The sequence below is a fragment of the Sus scrofa genome, chromosome 2 (assembly GCF_054392235.1).
Source record: "Sus scrofa isolate SSC_HxYL_T2T_F1_AM1 chromosome 2, Sscrofa_HxYL_maternal_Yorkshire_Landrace_v2.0, whole genome shotgun sequence".
Taxonomy (NCBI): Eukaryota; Metazoa; Chordata; class Mammalia; order Artiodactyla; family Suidae; genus Sus; species Sus scrofa.
Window position 1 is genome coordinate 7,775,441 of NC_139384.1, and position 18,011 is coordinate 7,793,451.

An 18,011-nucleotide genomic window follows, 5' to 3' on the forward strand; every position below is an offset into this window, starting at 1 on the left:
AAATAGGAGAGGGGATCTATAGATCCCCTTGACAGATGAGCAGCCTGAGGCCGCACGGCCACCCTTCTCCAGCTGCTGCCAGCGCAGCCTCAGCTTAGCACCTCACTCTGTGGCTCTCGATCTTGGTGCTGGGCAGGCTGGGAGGGTGTTTGGGTCCCTGTCTATACCCTGAACAGCCAGAGATCCTCTCCCTGCGGACTTGCCTGTGCAGGGAAGGCCTGGGGGCCCAGGCACCCTGAAGACCAAGCCCTGTCTCTGGGCTCCCCCTACCCAGAGGACCACCTGCAGGGGACACTGAGAGGGAGCCCCGCCTGACCCCCAGCAGGGAGGGGCAGCCAATTTTCTGACCGAATCTCTCTAGAGCAGACCTGTAAGAGCGCCTCAGCCTCCAGCCACCCTTCGCGGCCCCGCCGGTGCCACGCACCTCCCTTGGTTCTGTCCCCTGTCATCCCCAAGCCTGGCACAGAGTAGACCTCAAAAAGATGTCAGAGCCACACCGGAATGGCTTCCTTTCCCCATCGGGCCCAGGACCCCTGGCTGGCCTGTGTTTCAGAGCCTCATCCCCTCCCTGACCGTTGAAGGGGTCACCAACAGCCTGGGGCAGCCATCAGAGCCCCTCCCCGAAGGCCTACGGGAGGAGGCTTCCAGCAGCTCAGCCCTGCTGGAGGCCAGGGCGTGTGCTCCCACGCCACCAGCCCGGGAAGCTCAGGCTGAGAGGAGGGGGACAGAACAGTGGGTTATCCCCAGGGAGGCGGGGTGGGGGGGCAGGGACTGTGGAAACCCTGTGAGTCAGGCTACCACGGGTCACCAATGGGGAGGCTGGCCCAGCCCTCCCAGCTCTTCCCGCCCTCAGATTCAGGTGCCTCGCCTCAGCCCCGCAGCCCCACCCTACCCTGGGCAGTCCCAGGTGCCCTGACTCACGTCCTGTCATCCTGTCACCCGGACTAATTGCCCCCTTCCCGGGTATCATCTTAGAGGCCCTGGTCAGAGACCCCAGTGGCATTCCCGCCTCATGCGCCCCTCCCCAACAGGCCCTGGCCCTAGGTGACACCCCTGGGGCTGTAAACTCCCTGGGGAGGGTCTCAGCCCCAAAGGCTCATTGGAGAAAGAAGGAAGAGGCAGGAGAGTTCCCATCATGGCGCAGTGGTTAACGAATCCAACTAGGAACCATGAGGTTTCGGGTTTGATCCCCGGCCTTGCTCATTGGTTAAGGATCCGGCGTTGCCATGAGCAGTGGTGTAGGTCGCAGACGCAGCTCAGATCCCGCGTTGCTGTGGCTGTGGTGTAGGCCGGCAGTGGCTACAGCTCCGATTGGATCCCTAGCCTGGGAACCTCCATATGCCAGGGGAGCAACCCTAGAAAAGGCAAAAAGACAAAAAAAAAAAAAAAAAAAAAAAGAATGAAGAGGCAGGAGAAGTGAAAGGAGAGAAGAAGATACACGGGAGGGGGGGGTGGGCCCTGACCCCACCTTTTAAGCAAAGGCTGAGTGGAGGCTCAGACCCCACCCACTGCTGGCTCCTAGAATGCCCCCCCACCTCCCTGAGACACCAGGCCAGCCCCTCTGAAGACTGGGCAAGGAAGCCAATGGCCACAGCTCCCTGCCAGCAGAGGTTGACTCCAGGCCACCGGTGTCCCTGGCCCCGAGTTGCTCCTGGATGCGGCCAGTAGACACAGAGCGCAGGTTCAGGCATTTACAGCCCGGCTTTATTCATGGGCCCCTCACATCCCAGCTAAGGCTCAGAGGTGGGCCCAGCCCACAGTCCCCAGGGAATGGTCCTTGGCTCCCCGCCGGGACCGGAGAGGGGGCTCCCTCGCCCATTCCTGCCTGCCTCCTCCAGCGGAGGGGTTCCCCAGAGACCGCCTCCTGAGCACGGGCCGCAGGGCAGAGCCCCAGCAGGGAGCTGTTGGTGGGCACCGGCCAGCAGCCCCGTCCATACACTGAAACCGGCCCCCAGTCAAGGCTCCGGGGCAGGCTGTGGAGGGTCTAGGGACCCAGGCCTTCTTGGCCAAAGCATCTCCACAAGTATCCTGCCTCCCCAAGTTCTTGGGCTGCCTAGGGCCCCCGCTGAGACACCAGTGTTGAGAAGATTCCACTCCCAAGCTCCCCGTCCACGCAGGGTCACTGGCTGAGGGAAGGTGTGAGAGTCCGTTTCTCCGGTTCCTGCACCTCGAGGCCTAGAAGAAAAAGCTCAGCTGAGGCACCACGGTCCCTCCAGGGACTCCTGGGAGCCCTGCCAGGCCTTCGCTTCGACTGTTCCCTCTGCCTGGCAGGCCATTTCCCAGACATGCGGACATGACAAATTCTCACCTCTGAGTCTTTTCTTTTTTTTGTCTTTTTAGGGCTGCACCCGAGGCATATGGAGGTTCCCAGGCGAGGGGTTGAATCAAAGCCGTAGCTGCCAGCCACAGCCACAGCCACAGCCACACCAGATCCAAGCCTCATCTGCCACCTACACCACAGCTCATGGCAACACCAGATCCTTAACCCACTGAGTGAGGCCAGGGAGCAAACCTGTATCCATCATGGATACTAGTCAGATTCGTTTCTGCTGAGCCACAGCAGGAACACCTCACCACCTCACCAGCAGGAACAGCTCCACCTCCTCTCTGAGGCCTGCCCTGAGCACCCTGATTAAAACTGCCCACCCAAGAGTTCCCGTCATGGTGCAGTGGCTAACGAATCCGACTAGGAATGAGGAGGTTGCGGGTCCGATCCCTGGCCTTGCCCAGTGGGTTAAGGATCTGGCATTGCCATGAGCTGTGGTGTAGGTTACAGACACGCCTCGATCCTGTGTTGCTGTGGCTCTGTCGTAGGCTGGCAGCTGTAGCTCCGATTGGACCCCTAGCCTGGGAACCTCCATATGCCACGGGAGCAGCCCTAGAAAAGGCAAAAAAATATATAAAAAATAAAACTGCCCGCCCAGTGCTCCTGATCTCCCTCACCCTGTTCTCCTTTCCTTTTCTTTTTTTTTTTTTTTTGCTTTTTAGGGCCGCACCCATGGCACATGGAAGTTCCCAGGCTAGGGGTCGAATCGAACCCGCAACCTCATGGTTCCTAGTCAGAGTCATTTCCGCTGCGCCTTGACGGGAATGCCCCTGTTCTCCTTTCTTCCCAGGATATTATCACCTCCTAATACTTTCTTCCCAGGATGTTATCACCTCCTAATATCCCAGGGCTGAGCTGCTCAGTACAGGACTGAGCGCGTGACATGTGGCCAGACTGAATTGTGATGATGGGCCTGGGTGTAAAAGACCACCGACTTCAAAGACGTGGTATGAAAAAGATGATATAAAATACTTGGGTAAATCAACCACAATAGAAAAAATAAAAATCTTAAAAAAAAAAAATGAGGAGTTCCCAGCATGGCTCAGTGGAAAACGAATCTAACTAGCGTCCATGAGGACACAGGTTTGATCCCTGGCCTCCCTTAAGTGGGTTAAGGATCCAGTGTTGCCATGAGCTGTGGTATAGGTCGCAGACGCAGCTCAGATCCTGCATTGCTGTGGCTGTGGCGTAGGCCGGCAGCTGTAGCTCTAGTTCGAACCCTAGCCTGGGAATCTCCACATGCCGTAGGTGTGGCCCTAAAAAGACAAAAAAAAAAAAAAAAAATTTGTTTTGGAGTTCCCACCGTGGCACCGTGGTGTTAAGGACCTGGCTTTGTCTCTGCAGTGGTTCAGCTCGCTGCTGAGGCACAGGTTCTACCCCTGGCCTGGCACAGTAGGTTAAGGATCCAGTGTTGCCGCAGCTGAGGTGTAGGTCACAGCTGTGGCTCAGTGTCGATCCCTGGCCCAGAAACTTCCATATGCTGCAGATGCAGCCAGGAAATAAATAAGTGGAATTTCATTGATGATTTTTTTACCCTGACTACATGTTGAAATGATAAGTTTTGGCATATCAAGCTAAACAAAACATGTTATTTAAAATTAATTTTAGGAGTTCCCATCGTGGTGCAGCGGAAATGAATCTGACTAGGGACCATGAGGTTGCAGGTTCAATCCCTGGCCTCGCCCAGTGGGTTAAGGATCTGGCGTTGCCATGAGCTGTGGTGTAGGTCGCAGACGCAGCTCAGACCCCGAGTTGCTGTGGCTGTGGTGTAGGCCAGCAACTGTAGCTCTGATTAGACCCCTAGCCTGGGAACTTCCATGTGCCGGGGGTACAGCCCTGAAAAGACAAAAAAAAAAAAAAAAATTAATTTTACATGTGCCATTTTACTTTTTCTGATGAGCCTACTAGAAAATTTTAAATTTGCACATGGAGCTCACATCATATTTCTAGATAATTATTATTCACTGTCTCCCGCCTCTCCATACCAGAGCATTCCCACTGCACCCCCACCCGGCTGGCACATCACCTGGCACTTAGTAAAGGCTTATTGTCCAGTGAGGGAAGGGGTGAAGGAGGCCTGCCAGGGGCCTCAGGCAGGGCAAATATCCCGAACTCCCTCCCAGGGCCCCACTCACCCTCTCGGTTGGCATCTGCATCGTGTTCTGCCAAGGTCTCGACAGAGCCATCCCACTCCACGCCAGATCCTGGGGGACACAGGTAGACACTGGGCCACAAGGACCAGAACAGAGCCGGCAGGGAGACATAGGCGACAGGAGCTGGTGGGTCAACAGGGAACTGGGGGGGCTCATGGGGGCAGGGACCCTGTCCCCATACCTTTGCCACGGGAGCTGGGTGCCCCCAGGGGGCCAGGGCGCCGCTGTCGGAATCGCTGCCTCGGCGTGTCCCCAGGGCTGAATGACTCAGAGCTTCGCCCCACAGGGAATCTTGAGCTGAGTTTGCGCCGCTGCCCACCTGCCAGAGTCTCATCCCGCAGGCAGAGGGAACTCTGGGCCCGGCGCATGGGTGCTGGTGAGGGGGACCCTGCAAGAGGCCCAGGCATGGAGGGTGTCAGGGCAGCGCAAGGAAGGGCTGGGCAGAGCGGAGGGGCCAGCAGGGAGGAGAAGCTGCGGGGGGGGGGGGCACTGGGGGAAGGAGGGTGGAGACAGGTGGCTGGACCCTGAACTGGCTCTGACTCTAACTCACTGTGTGACCTTGGGCAAGGCGCTTCCCCTCCCTGGGCCTTGGTTTCCTGGTCTGTTGACTGGGATAAATGACCTCTCACTAAAGTCCCCTGCTGCTCCGAGGTCCTAGGCACCACTGAGGATGGATAGGACTGGGTGGGTGGCAGCGCAGGCAGGAAGGAGGTGCCAGCCAACAGGGACACAACAGGGACTTGGGGCAAAGAACGCCTGAACCATCTGAGAGGTGGGGGGAGGGCATGTGTGCAAGCCACACAGGAAGGCAGAGAGCAGAGGCACTGACAAGTCCCGGGGAAAGGCGGGGAGGGGACACGGGGCAGGGACCATCTTGGTCACCTGGCCCCCAGACCCACCTGTCCCATCCGCCTCCCTGCCCTCGGGGAGCTCCGTCTCTGGGGGGCCCCCCAGGCTCTCGGTGCTGCCAGCCCCATCGGCCCCCAGGCGCGGCCCCCCATGGGGGCCCCCCTCCCGCCGGGGCCGCATCAGCCTCTTCACCTTGTCTGCCAGCCAGCTGCCCTTCCTGGGGGCAAGAGGGCACAAGAGGGGGTAAGGCCATGGAGGAAGGAGGGACACGAGGACCGTGGCAGGGACGGCAAAGGCCAGGCAAACCCTCACTGGGGCCTGGACCTGGCCTGGGCCGGGGCTCCGAGGGCGGGGCAGGGGCTAAGTAGGGAAGCTCCCCAGCCCAGCCCAGCGGGGTGGAGGACGGCTCACTTGGTCCGGGGCAGGGGCCCGGGCTCCAGCACGCGGTACTGGTCCATGATCTTCTCCACCAGTTTCTGCTTTTCCCGGCGCAGGGCATTGAGCTGGTCCCTGGGAGGATGGGGAGGGGTGAGGCGCGCCTGAGGCCTGGGCGGGAGCATGGGGAACGCCCTGGCACAACCCTGCCCGTTAGCGCACTAACAACCCCAGGATGGGCTGATAAATGCCACTGCCCCAGCCCTTGGGGGGGGGTCAGCCTCACCCTGTACCCAGGCCCTCTCCAGGCCTTCTCCCCATAAACGACCCAAGGGCAGCCACACCGGTCCCCCCGGCCCCTCACAGGTACTCGCGCTGCTCGCGGTGCAGGTGGTCCCGGCTCTCCAGGCTGCGCTCCAGGAGCTCCCGGTTCTCCCTGCTCAGCGCCTGCACCTCCGCCAGCAGCTGCCGGTTCTCCTCTTCCTGGGCACTCCGGAGCTCTGTCAACAGCTGTCAGGGGCAGCCAGTGGGCTTGATGGGGCTCAGGATGCCACCTTCCACCCTCTCCACGCTCTCTCCACCCGCCCCCTCTTCAACTTTCCCCCAGGCTGCCACCTGCCCCTCACCACACCTCACACTGCGTGGTCAGCCGGCAGGCGCTCAGGTCCAGCTGCTGGTTGGACTCGCGAAGTCGCTGGCTCTGCATCTCCAGCTGTGCCCGCTCCAGCTCCAGCCGTGCCAGCCGGCCCCGCAGCTCCCCGCGCTCCCCCTGCAGCTCACCTCGCTCCCGCGACACTTCCGCCAGCAGCAGCTGAGCTCTGCAGAGGCAGAGAGCTGCTCTCCAAGGGGACTTGCCCCCCATCCAGACCCTTCAGGAGGGCCGGAGGAGCCATGAAGGGGAGAGGAGGCAAAGCAGGACACCACGGAGAAAGCGCCTAAATCACCACCAACCCACTTCTCAGACGGGAATACTGAGCACTGGCCCGAGAGGGGGTGGGGCTATGCCAGGGCTGGTACCTGTCATGCTCACTCTGCAGCCTCCGCAGCTCCTCCTCCAGGCCCCGCTGCCGATGCCCGTCCTGCATCAGCCGTTCACGCTCTGCCAGTAGGGCCACCTCCTGCGCCTCCACACTGGCCCTCTGGGCCTGCAGCTGCTCGTGCCTGCAATGAACAAGGGGCTATAGTAGGGCTGCAGGGACCGGAGCCGGGACAAGCGGGCAGCTAGACTGTGAGGACCCTGTGCCATCTCCTAAGCACAGGCCCCAGGGCAGAATCCCAGGGCAGAATGCTGTGCCAGGTGGCACCCACCATTCCCGACCACCAATGAGCCCCAGGGTGAGCCCACCCTGGCAGGGCGGGGAGCCCAGCTGCCCAAGAGGGCACAGCAGCTGAGGAGGGTCGGTTGGTGGTGGCCCTTCTCCGGTGATGTCAGACCCACCCAGGGAATCTGCTCCAGGCAGTCAGCAGGTGCCTGGGGTCGGAGCTCGGTGTTTGGGGGAGGCTCACCGGCCCTGTAGCTCCCGGTGGGCCAGCTCCAGTGCCCGCATGTTGGCCTTGAGGTCCCGGTGCCGGGCCAGCAGTCCCTCTAGCTCAGCCTCCTGCCGCCGCTGCAGCTGTGCCAGCGCCTCATGGTCCCGAAGCAGGGCCTGTTGCTGCCCGCGGGTCTCCTCCTGGGAACGCCGTGCTGCCTGCACCTCCTCCTCCAGCACCCCCAGCTTCCTGTGCAGCTCCTGGCCTTGTATCTCCAGCACAGACTTCTCAGCCTAGGTCAGAGGAAGGAGCAGGAGCTGCTGGCGTGGCCTCGCGGGTCAGAAAGGTGGTAAAGGGACGGGGCAAAAGGCAGAAGGTGGGACAGAGGAAAGAGCCATGCAGGGAGCCAGAGGCAGAAGCCATGGTGGAGAGGAAGCAAGAGGCACAAGGCAGGGGCGGGGGTGGGGGCCGGGCAAGCAGGAGGCTGGCTGGGGAGGAGAGGGCCAGAGAGGGGCACTGATGTTGGCGCTGGAGGCAGGGCAGGGATGTGGGCGCTGGAGGCAGGCAGAAGGGGTAGGAACAAACAGGGCAAGGCTGGGGCGGGCAGTAGAAGGGGGTAGGGACGAGGCAGGGGCCAGGTACACAGGCCATCACCCACCTGCAGGCGGCTGCTGTGCTCCTGGGCCCGCTGACTCTGTAGCAGCAGCTCCTGGGCGCGCCCCTGCAGGCTTCCCAGCTGCCCCTCCAGGTGCTGCAGCTGCCCCTGCAGAGCGGCCTTCTCGGCTGCCAGCGTCGCATTCTGTCCGGAAGGGAGGAGCTGAGTTGGGGGGGGCCAGGGCTCCAGGGCACAGCCCCAACCCCGGGCCCAACCGGCCCCACACTCACGCTGCGCTCCACCTCAATGAGCCGCATGCTCTGGGCCTCCGAGACCCTCGGCTCAGCCTGGTCCTCCGACCCCGGCCCCACAGGGCCCTGGCGCAGCTGCAAGGAGAGGCCCAGGGAGGTCACGGGGGGGGAGGGGCACTGGCCTGGGGACAGCACGTGGACCCTTACCCCCTTTGGCAGCCCCTCCCCCACCACAGCCCCCCCTGAACCCCGCAGCCTGGGCTCCTGGAGCTCCGTCCCCTCCATCCTGCGTTTCTCGCCTCTTGGTTCTGGGCACAGTGTGGCGTCCGCACATCCTACTCCTCCTTGGGGCTCTGGTTTCTTTTCTTTTTTTTGTTTTGTTTTGTTTTGTTTTGCTTTTTAGGGCCACACCCGCAGCATATGGAAGTTCCCAGGCTAGGGTTCAATCAGAGCCACAGCCACCAGCCTACACCACAGCCACAGCCAATTCAGATGCGAGCCTCATCAGCGACGCACACCACAGCTCATGGCAACGCCAGATCCCTAACCCACTGAGGGAGGCCAGGGATTGAACCTGCACCCTCATGGATACTAGTCGGGTCTGCAACCCGCTGAGCCACAACAGGAACTCCCTGGGCCCCAGTTTCGATATTGCTTTCTCCAGAAAACCTCCCCTGACCAATCGCACATATGTCAGCGAGCCAGTCTGCTGGGGGCCCACAGGCTGTGCTCGCCTGCGTTCTTGCCTCCATCCCAGCTGGACAGTGAGCTCCCGAAAGACGGCAGCCTGGTACTGGGCCATACCAGTGCTGAGCCTGCCCACAGCAGGGGCATCAGAAACAATTACTGGAGTTCCCGTCACAGCAAAGCGGAAACAAATCCGACTAGGAACCATGAGGTTGCGGGTTCGATCCCTGCCCTTGCTCAGTGGGTTAACGATCCGGCGTTGCCGTGAGCTGTGGCGTAGGTCGCAGACGTGGCTCGGATCCTGCATTGCTGTGGCTGTGGTGTACACAGGCAGCCATAGCTCTGATTAGACCCTGAGCCTGAGAACTTCCACATGCCGAGGGTGCGGCCCTAAAAAGACCAAAAAAAAAAAAAAAAGAAACAATTACTGACTTTGGACAACAGAGCTCAAGGACTTAGTCACTGAGCTCAGGAAGTGGTGGGGCTCCAGCAAGAGAGACACAGCAGTCACTTCAGAGTAAAGCCACCAGGCTCTGTCCTTTTGAGGAGTCGGGTAGACAAGGCCTAGGCAGAGCGGCCTGACTCCCAGCACAGCACTCCCTCCTCCAGGCCCCAAAAGGGGGTGCAAGGTGAGCAACTGGCCAAGAACTGAGCGGTGAGACCAGAGAGGTCACTAGAGGGACAGGGGGACACACAGCTCTGAGCGTCCCCATGCAGGATGGGGGGAGGGGTGGCCGAGGTCCCGGCAGCCAGGGCACCAATGGGGCAACCCGGGCCTCACCTGGGACAGCTCCTCCTCCAGCTGCAGGGCCCTCTTTTTGAGCGCCATCAGCGCCTCCTCCTTGCTGGTGGCCGCTGCCTGCAGCTCGGCTTCCAGCCGCTGCTCCAGGCCCTGGTACCTGCCGAGAGAAATCTTGGCAGCTGCCCCTCCCCAAGTCCTTGCCTGCCCCCACTCTGCCCCTTGGGCAAGGTCCCACCTCTGGTGCTGGAACTCCTGTTCCCGAAGAAATTCCTGGCGCTCCCGAGCCGCCTGCTCCAGCTCACTCTGCAGACGCTCCAGCCGGGCCCCCAGCTCCCGGCCCCGCACCATGGCCTTCTCCAGCTCCTGAGGACAGGCAGAGCAGGCTCAGGGCCAGGAGGGCAGACCAACCCCCTCCCCCAGGCCTGAGAGTCAGAAGACCTGGCCTTCTGTCCTTGCTCTGTCACCCTGGGCAAATATCTTTAACCCCTGGTGCCTCTACTTCCCACATCTGTAAAATGGGAGCAAGGCCTGGTGGCCTTGCAGAGTGGGTCTGAAGGAACTGGGGATTATAAGCCTGCCGGGGAGTTCCCGTCGTGGCTCAGTGGTTAACGAATCGACTAGGAACCATGAGGTTGCGGGTTCGATCCCTGGCCTTGCTCAGTGGGTTAAAGATCTGGCATTGCCGTGAGCTGTGGTGTAGGTTGTAGACTCGGCTTGGATCCCGCGTTGCTGTGGCTCTGGCGTAGACTGGTGGCTACAGCTCTGATTTGACCCCTAGCCTGGGAACCTCCATATGCCGCAGGAGTGGCCCTAGAAAAGACAAAAAGACAAAAAAATAAAATAAAATAAAATAAAAAATAAGCCTGCTGGGGGGTGGTGCTCCAAGCCCACAGAGACACTCGCGGGACAAATGTTTTCACCTGTCTGAGCCCCTGGTTCCTCATGGGCCCAGGGACACTTGAACACATCCTAGGTGCTGAGGCTACACAGGCCACGTGAGGGAAAGAGGGGCTCGGGGGGCCAGGCCTGGAGAGCGCCCTCAGCCCCAGGGGGATAGCCACAGAGGGCAGGACCTTGGTGAAGGCCAGGCCTAACCACAGTGGGAGCTGGGAGGGGGAGGGCCAGGCAGCTGCTGGCGGTTGGGCCATACCATTGCGGAAGTGGGTAGGAGACCCACTCTGGCCTGTGGGCCCCAGAGAGAGGTAGGTCAAACCACTCCGACGAACGGGGGGCCCCGGCTGGATGAAACCACGGGGAAGGGCCAACTACAACCGGCGCCCGCCACACCCTGCCCTTGGAAGTGGAGTCTGCCAACCTTTGCTCTGATCTCCTGGCTTAGCAACCTGACCCAGGCCACAGCGCACTTCCAGCCACCCTTGGCCACTGCCTCTTGCTGAAAAACTAAAAGTCCCATGAGGCCCTGCTGCCTGCAGCCAGCAGCCACGAGAGCCCCAGGGCAGAGGGTTGGAAGGATGGCCGTGCGAATAAAGGCTTGCATCTTGGGCCAGAGCCCTGCCCTGGCCCTCTGGCCCTGGCCCCAGCCCTCAGTGCCCCATCCACTGCCTCCCATCCTCCACCTCACCAGAGAAGCCTATCTACCCAGGAGGCCCACTTGGCACCAGGTGCCCTAACCTCCTCCCCCTGGCCAGCAGCCTCCTCGGGCACCACACCCACTTATCACCAGGAACTGCTACCAGGAAACCTCACAAAATTCCCCTTTGTCCCCAGCCTCTTCCACTGGCTTGATCCTCGGAGCCAGCTCTTCCAGCCGGCCAGCCCTGCCCTCACCTTCACTACCCACCTCCTGGCACTCCCTTTCCACAGATTAAGCCCAAAGTGAGTGCCAGGCGCTGCCTCAAGCCTTCTTCATTATCTTACAGGATCCTTTCTTTGGCCACGCCCACAGCATGCTGATGTTCCTGGGCCAGGGATCAAACCCCAGCCGCAGCACTAACCAAAGCCACAGCCATGACCACGCCAGATCCTTAACCTGCTGAGCCACCAGGGAATTCCCTAGCAGGTACCATTTTTATTCTAATTTAACAGGTAAGGAAACTGAGGCTCAGAGAGGTTAAGCAACTGGCCCCAAGCCACACAGCTTAGTAGGGGACCTGGGATAAAACCCTGGTCTGTCTGACAGCATCTCTCAGTCACCTCCTCCAGAGGCAACCTCTTGGCCTTCCCGTGTCACTCATGCCCCCAGTTCTCACACTCCCCAGGCCAAGCCAACAGCGTGTTCCCCACTCCCCTCTCGGAATGTTAGGGTCCTCCTCTGTGCAACGGGGGTGAAACTAGAAACTGCTCAGTCAGAGGATCTGATTCCTTGTCTGCAGCACACCCTCCCCCAGCACTGGGCCCCACTGGCCGGAACACCCCTCCCATTGCCTCAAGGTCTCCTCCCCTTCCCCTGAGGGGCCTCCAGACCCACAGACCCGACCACTCTGCTCGCTTTAAACCCCCCAGTGACTCCTCACTGCCCTCCTGAAAGCAGCTGCAACTCCTTCCTTTGCTCGGAAGGAAGATGAAGGCTTGCCCAATAGGAAACCTGCCTCATGAAGCCTCCAGTCTCACCTCCCTGCGCTCCCCGCCTCGCACTCCACCCTGATAAACTCAGGCCTGCGCCTCCTCCTGGCTCACTGCCACTCTCTCTCCTCCTCCAGGAAGTCTTCCCTGACATGCCCCTGCCTGAATCCAGGGTGCTTCCTGGACCTGCCACAGCTCCCTTCAGGGTCCTGTCTCCAGCCCAGACTGTGAGCGAACATCTGCCAGAGGACAGGTGCACTGGATGCCTGGTACAGGGCCCGGTGCCAAGGAGATGCCCACGAACACCCTTGAATGAATGAATAACGAAGTTTCCGGGTCTTCTCTCAACTCCAGCCCCTGCCCCAGTCCCCGTCAGCCATACCTGCCGCCTGGACCACTGACACTGCCTCCTAATGACCCCAGGATCCCCTGTACACCAAAGTGACCCTCCTCGAACCCAGCCCACACCTTTGGATGCATCCCCTGCCTGGAGATGGATTACAGGCCTCGCAAAGCTGGCCCAACGCATCGCTCCCCTTTCCCCCACGTCTCCTGGGCCCCTGAGTATCACTAATGCCTTCAGGTCTTTGCACATGCTGTTCCCTCTGGATGAAATGTCCTTCCCCACCTAGTGAAATCTCCATCTTCCCTTAGAACCTTCCCCGAAACCTCCTTGCCCAGACCCTGGCAGCAGCGCCCCCTCCCACAGGCTCCCCCTCTACTTTGTCCCTAATAACCAACATATCTCAAGCCTTTGCCCGGCATGAACTAGGCTTTTCACATCCTATCTCCCTTGGTCTCCCAAAGACCCACTGAGGCAGCTCTGAAGAGCATCTGCATTTTACAGATGGAGGCACTGGGGCAGCGTGGAGCAAACTGCCAGGATTTTTACCCAGACCATCTAGACCCATGCCAGCCTCCTCCAGCCACCCCATCAGAGGGAGGGGACAGCTGCCCCTGTCCCAGGCCAGGCGCACCTATGGAAGGCCGAAGTGGACTTGGCCTCTCCATCTCCAGCCCCAGCTCAGTGCTGGGCGCTCAGTGGCTGCTGATGGAACTAGTAACCTCAAACCCCAGCAGCTGGCCTGGAGCCCTGTTTCCTGACCCTGGCTGGGAGCTCCGACATACCTCCTGGACGGCCCGCCTCTCCCGGCGCTCCTTCTCAGCCTCCTCCCGGTGCTGGCGGCCCTCGCTCTCCAGCACCTGCAGCCGCTCCTCGGCAGCCTCGGCCCGGGCCCGCAGCCTGGGCGCCTCTCGCTCCCACTGCCTCCGCTCACGGCCTGTTGCTGCCAGCGCCTCCGCCAGCGCCTCGCGCTCCCGCGACGCAGCCTCCAGCTCCCGGCCGGCTGCCTCCACCGCCTCCCGCAGCCGGGCCAGCTCCTGGGCCTGGGCCTCTGCCTCCTGATGGGCCTCAGCCTCGGCCCTCCGCGCCTGAGCCAGCTCCTCAGAGAGACGGGCAGCCTCTGTGCCTCGGGCCTCCAGCCTCCGGGCCTGGGCCTCCAGCTCCATTCGAAGGGCTCCAGCCTCTCTACTCAACTGCGCTACCTTCTCCTTGAGGGCCTCCTGCTCGGAGACACCGCTGGCCAGGATCTCCCCTGGGCTCAGCCCCGCCCAGGTCTGGGTCTCAGGCACCCTTTCCAGCATCTGCGGTGGGTTCTGTTGGGCTGGATCCCTGACCGTCTTCTCCAGCTGCTGTTCGTGCTCTCTGGCCTCTGTTTGCCCCTGGGGCAGGTCCAGCCTCGGGCCTGGGGTCGCCGGCTCCTCCAGCTGCACACGGAGGCTGGGCTCTGAGAGTCCAGACCTGCTTCCAGAGGCTTCCTGTCTCAGTCCCGGGGCCTCAGGCACTGACTCCCCAGGCTCTCCTCCCAGTGACAGCTCGGCCTGAATTTTGATCTCTGGACCCAGAGGTGGAGCCACAGAGGCCGGGGTCTGGAGGGGGGCTCCAAAGCCAGCCTTGTCCAGGGACTCCTGTGCCTCCGCAATGGAGCCTGACTCCTGGGGCGTCAAGTCTGCAGTGACCACAGCAGCCATCTGGAAGCGACTTTCCACCTCCTGTAGGTCTGAATCAGATGCCTGGGGACACTCAGGTAACTCCGTGAGGGCTGAATCTGATGCCAGAGGAGCTGGGTCCATGGCCAGGGGGCCTGCATCCCCTGCCTGAGCGGCCAAGCCCTGGGGGGCGTGGTCTGGGGCCAGGCAAACCTGGGGATCTGAGTCTGGGTCTGGAATCACCACGTCCTCGCTCTGCTCCTCCAGCAGGGGGGGCTGAGGGCACACGAGAGGATTGGTCACACCCAGAGGAGGATGCCAGAAAGGACCGGTGGACAGCTGGGGGAGAGAACTCACCTGGCCACTTGACGGCCCCTGCAGCACCCGTAGCAAGCCTCGAAGCTCCAGATTCTCCCGCTCCAGGGTCCGCAGCCGCCCAGCCTCTGCCTCTCTCACTTCATCATGCAGAGAGGGGGCTGCTCCTGGCAAAGGTGCTGGCGTGTGCAGGATGCGGTCAGGACCCCTGCCCTTCCATGGCCCCAGCTCTCACATACACCCCCACCCCTACCCTCTGGGGGAAGTGAGCAAATCAGAAGCCCCCGTCCCCACTGTAGCTGCTGGCAAACATAGGCAGCCTCCCACCCACAACCCTCCACTAGGGCCCGGCTCACCCTCCCCAGGAGAGGCGGGGGGTGGCTCCAGGCTCCGCTGAAGCTCCAGCTCCAGCTCCACGTTCTCCTCTGACAGCTGGTCCACCTGATGCCGCAGAGAGTCCAGCTCCTGGAGTGGGGGGAGCGCAGAGTCAGAGAAGCCCTCCCCACCATGGCCGGGCCAAGGGTGGGGACTAGAGGGTCACTAGAGGAAACAAGGGTAGGAGTCACAGGGATCACCAGGGAAGCCCGGGGTCCCAGGGGGTCACAGATCACTGAAGGACCGGAGTCGCGCGGGCAATCACCGCGTGGGCCTCGCCCAGCCGGGTCCGCAGCAGCAGGTTCTCTCTCTGAGTCTCATGCAGCCGAGCACAGCGCTCTTGAGCGGCCTCCAACTGCTCCTCCAGCAGCGCTTTTGAGGCTTCCAGAGCCCCCGAGAGCACCCGCTCCTCCTGGTGGGAGAGGAGAGAGAACCGTGGTGTAAAGCTGCCCCCAAACACTCCAGGGCCGCAGACCCTGGCGCCCCCCGCCCCATCGGACACGACGCCCCGCCTCCCCCTCCATCTGCCCCTCCCTCTCCAGGGTCTCTCAAGGTACCACTTCCCTTGCATCTGACTCCGCCCTTCTCCTACGTAGGCCCCGCCCACTCTCCCCAGGAACCTCCTTCCAAGGTGGCATCCTTCTAGGCCCCACTTAGCCCCCGATGCTGGGTGCTCTCTCCAGACACTGCCTCCCCCACCCTTGCCACCACCCTCCTCTCTAGAACCTGCCCTTACCTACAGCTCCCACTTCTCTTCTCCAACTGCCGCATCCTCCAGAGGACCCATCCCCAGACACCACCTCACTCCTTTCTCCTAGCGGTGACTATTCCCTCCATAAAGCCGGACCCTCTCTTCTCTAGGCCCAAATTTGTTCCTTTCATGGCCCACCCCCATCCCTGGCAGGCCCCGCCCTCCCCTAGGCTCCGCCCCAGGCCCCGCCTCCCGCCTCACCTCCAGCTGTCCCTTGCAAGCCTCGGCCGCCTGCAGCCGCTCCCTGCAGCGTCGCAGTTCCTCCTGCAGGCGGGGCAGGCGGCCGACCCGCTCCCGCAGCGCCTCTGCCTCCTCGCGGTACAGTTCGGCCCGCTTGGCCTGTCCCGACAGCGCCTGGGCCTGGGCCAGACGATGCGGAGCTGGGAACGGCCAGCCACTAGCCAGAGGGATTAGGACGGGAAGGAGCCGGGTTGGGGGGAGGCCATAGGACAATGGAGGCGCGGGGAGAGGGACAGGGAATGCGGGGAGCGTCTGAGCGCACCTCCTGGCGGAGCCTTCGAAGTTCGGCCTCCAGGCCCTGCACCTCCGCCTGGGAGTCTAGCACCAGCTCAGCTTTCTCCTCCCTGGAGGAAGGGACACAGGAGGGGTCTGGGGACCCTCACCCTCCAGCCCTTCCTAGGCCCCAGGCCACCTAGGACCAGGCCCCCATCCCCCTGCCCGCAGGTCCTTCCCAGCCCCCCACCCCGCACTCACAGCTCCTGCCGCAGGCGCCGCAGCTGGGCTTTGGCGTTGGCCAGCTGCAGGGCCAGATGGTGTGAGGAAGCCTCTGGGGGGGTCCTGGCAGGAGCCTCGGGCAACAACGGGACCTGCTCTCGCTCCAGCAGCAGTTCAGCCAGCCGCTGTGGGAGGTCAAGGGTCGGGAATCAGGAGTAAACCCATCCCAAGAACCCCACATCTGCCCCCAACTACACACGATGAATCTAGTCGTTGCAACCCTCCTGGCCCAAGACCTACAACCCCAACCGCACACCTGGGCCCCCACCCCCATCTCCCACACACATCTGGATCCCCCCACCATCCTTGCTTCTCCACCTGCCACGTCTTACCTGAGCCCCCACGTCACGCTCCCGAACCAGCCTCAACAGTGTGCCCATCAGGCTCCGGGACAACATCTCCAGCTCCGGGGGCGCCAGCTCGCCAGGGTCAGGCCCAGCCAGTGCCAGCACCATGCCCGTGCCGGGCTGGGTCACCTGGAGGCGCAGGGAAAGCAGTTCAGCCAACGAAGTGGGGGACAGGGTGTCCCTGCATGGCAGTGCCAGTCCAAAGGTGTACCTCCTGGATGGCGGCAGCCAGCTCACTCTGGACGTCGAGGCTGAGGCCCTGGATGTGTCGGATGAAGAGTTCCCGGTGCTCACACTGCGGGGAAGAGGGGACGAGGCTGAGCCGGAGTCTCCCACCTCTGCGGCCAAAGCAGGACCGTACCCTTCCCTCCCCCCGCTCACCTGCACGGACGCCCCCAGCAATAGCCTAAGGACGCCTTCTAGCTCCTCCACCGCCTCCTCTGCAGGGCACAAGCCACAAGGGGTTAACGGGCAGGGGAAGGGGGTACAAGCAGGAAGGGGTGGTGGGAGAGAGCACCTGAGAAGGGGTCCAACCCCAAAGTCTGGAGGTCTGGTGGTGGTGACAGGATCAGCAGTTGCAGCTCCTCCTGCGGAGGAGGGGCAGGAGATGTGGGAAGGGCCTTCCCGAAGCGGGGGGGGGGGGGGGGGGGGGGGGGGGGGGTCCCAGGCTCGGCCTCCCCAGATCCCTCACCTGGTAGAAGTCCCTCAGTCGGCTCCACAGGTGGTTCAGGTTCCACACCCGCCAGGCTACGGGCCCCTCATGGCCTCTGGTCATTCGAGGGCCCCCTCGGGAGCTGGGGGCACTGTGGGCACAGGTAGGTGATAGATGGGAGGGAAAATCCAGGACCCGCCTCCCCTAAACCAGGCTCTGCCCACCGCCCCTCAGGCTCCTCCCACCAGGCTGCCAGGCCCCCTCCCCTCAAACCCCTAGGGAGCTGCCGGGGTCATTCTCTCGTGCCCCTTACATGATGCCCAGCACCCGGAGAAGCAGGGCCCCATCGCTGAGACGCAAGAACCTCTTCTCCGGACAAAGGGGCCCATCTCCTTCCTCCTCTGCTTCCCCCTCTGGCTCCTCAGCCTCCCCCACCAGCCCAGCCAGTCCCAGCGCCTGTGGGAAAAGAAAGGAGTCAGCTGGCCTGGGTGGGAGCCCTCCACCAGCTGAGCGACTCCCGAGCACCTCTGACCTGCCCCCGAGCCCACGCAGCCCCCTCCTCACCAGTTCCCTGAATGCCAGTGGCCCGGGGTCTGGACCCCTTTCCCTGCCCCTCCATCCTCGGTTGAGCCCACCCCTCTCCTCCAGGCCCCCCTCTGCCCCGCTCCTCCCCACCCCCACACCAGCCCCTCCCCGCTGCTCACTTCCCCTCCCCAGCCCCCCTCCCCCTGCCCCCTCACCCAGGTGGCCAGGCTCCCACTGAGGAAGTCTCTGATCCTGGGCCCCTTGCCCCCATCCATGACGGGGTCAGGGTGTTGGTCCTGTTGTGGCAGCTGCACCTGCCGTGAGAGGAAGAGGAAGTCCCCGGGTGGGGGA

General features: G+C 62.3%; 1 protein-coding gene across 4 annotated transcripts; it reads right to left on the bottom strand.

Moving 5' to 3' along the window:
- Positions 1-1,677: 1,677 nt before the first annotated feature.
- CCDC88B (coiled-coil and HOOK domain protein 88B) lies at positions 1,678-18,000 on the bottom strand. Of its 4 annotated transcripts, none has more exons than XM_085010790.1 (27): positions 17,876-18,000; positions 17,449-17,591; positions 17,175-17,286; positions 17,001-17,070; positions 16,865-16,923; positions 16,695-16,778; positions 16,469-16,612; positions 16,116-16,261; positions 15,904-15,985; positions 15,603-15,761; positions 14,916-15,062; positions 14,632-14,740; positions 14,318-14,454; positions 13,100-14,236; positions 9,684-9,811; positions 9,488-9,605; positions 8,059-8,154; positions 7,832-7,972; positions 7,210-7,466; positions 6,721-6,864; positions 6,335-6,521; positions 6,068-6,213; positions 5,740-5,838; positions 5,521-5,545; positions 4,661-4,867; positions 4,462-4,530; positions 1,678-2,175 (listed from the first exon to the last, which is right to left on the bottom strand). In XM_085010790.1, exons 1-27 carry the CDS (start codon positions 17,933-17,935, stop codon positions 1,738-1,740), a joined length of 4,644 nt encoding a protein of 1,547 aa, XP_084866916.1. In that variant the 5' UTR covers positions 17,936-18,000; the 3' UTR covers positions 1,678-1,737. The 4 variants fall into 4 exon arrangements, 3 of the variants coding, with proteins under 3 accessions (XP_084866916.1, XP_084866914.1, XP_084866915.1); XM_085010788.1 differs by having other exon boundaries at positions 5,379-5,545; XR_014836870.1 differs by lacking the exon at positions 5,521-5,545.
- Positions 18,001-18,011: the final 11 nt, after the last annotated feature.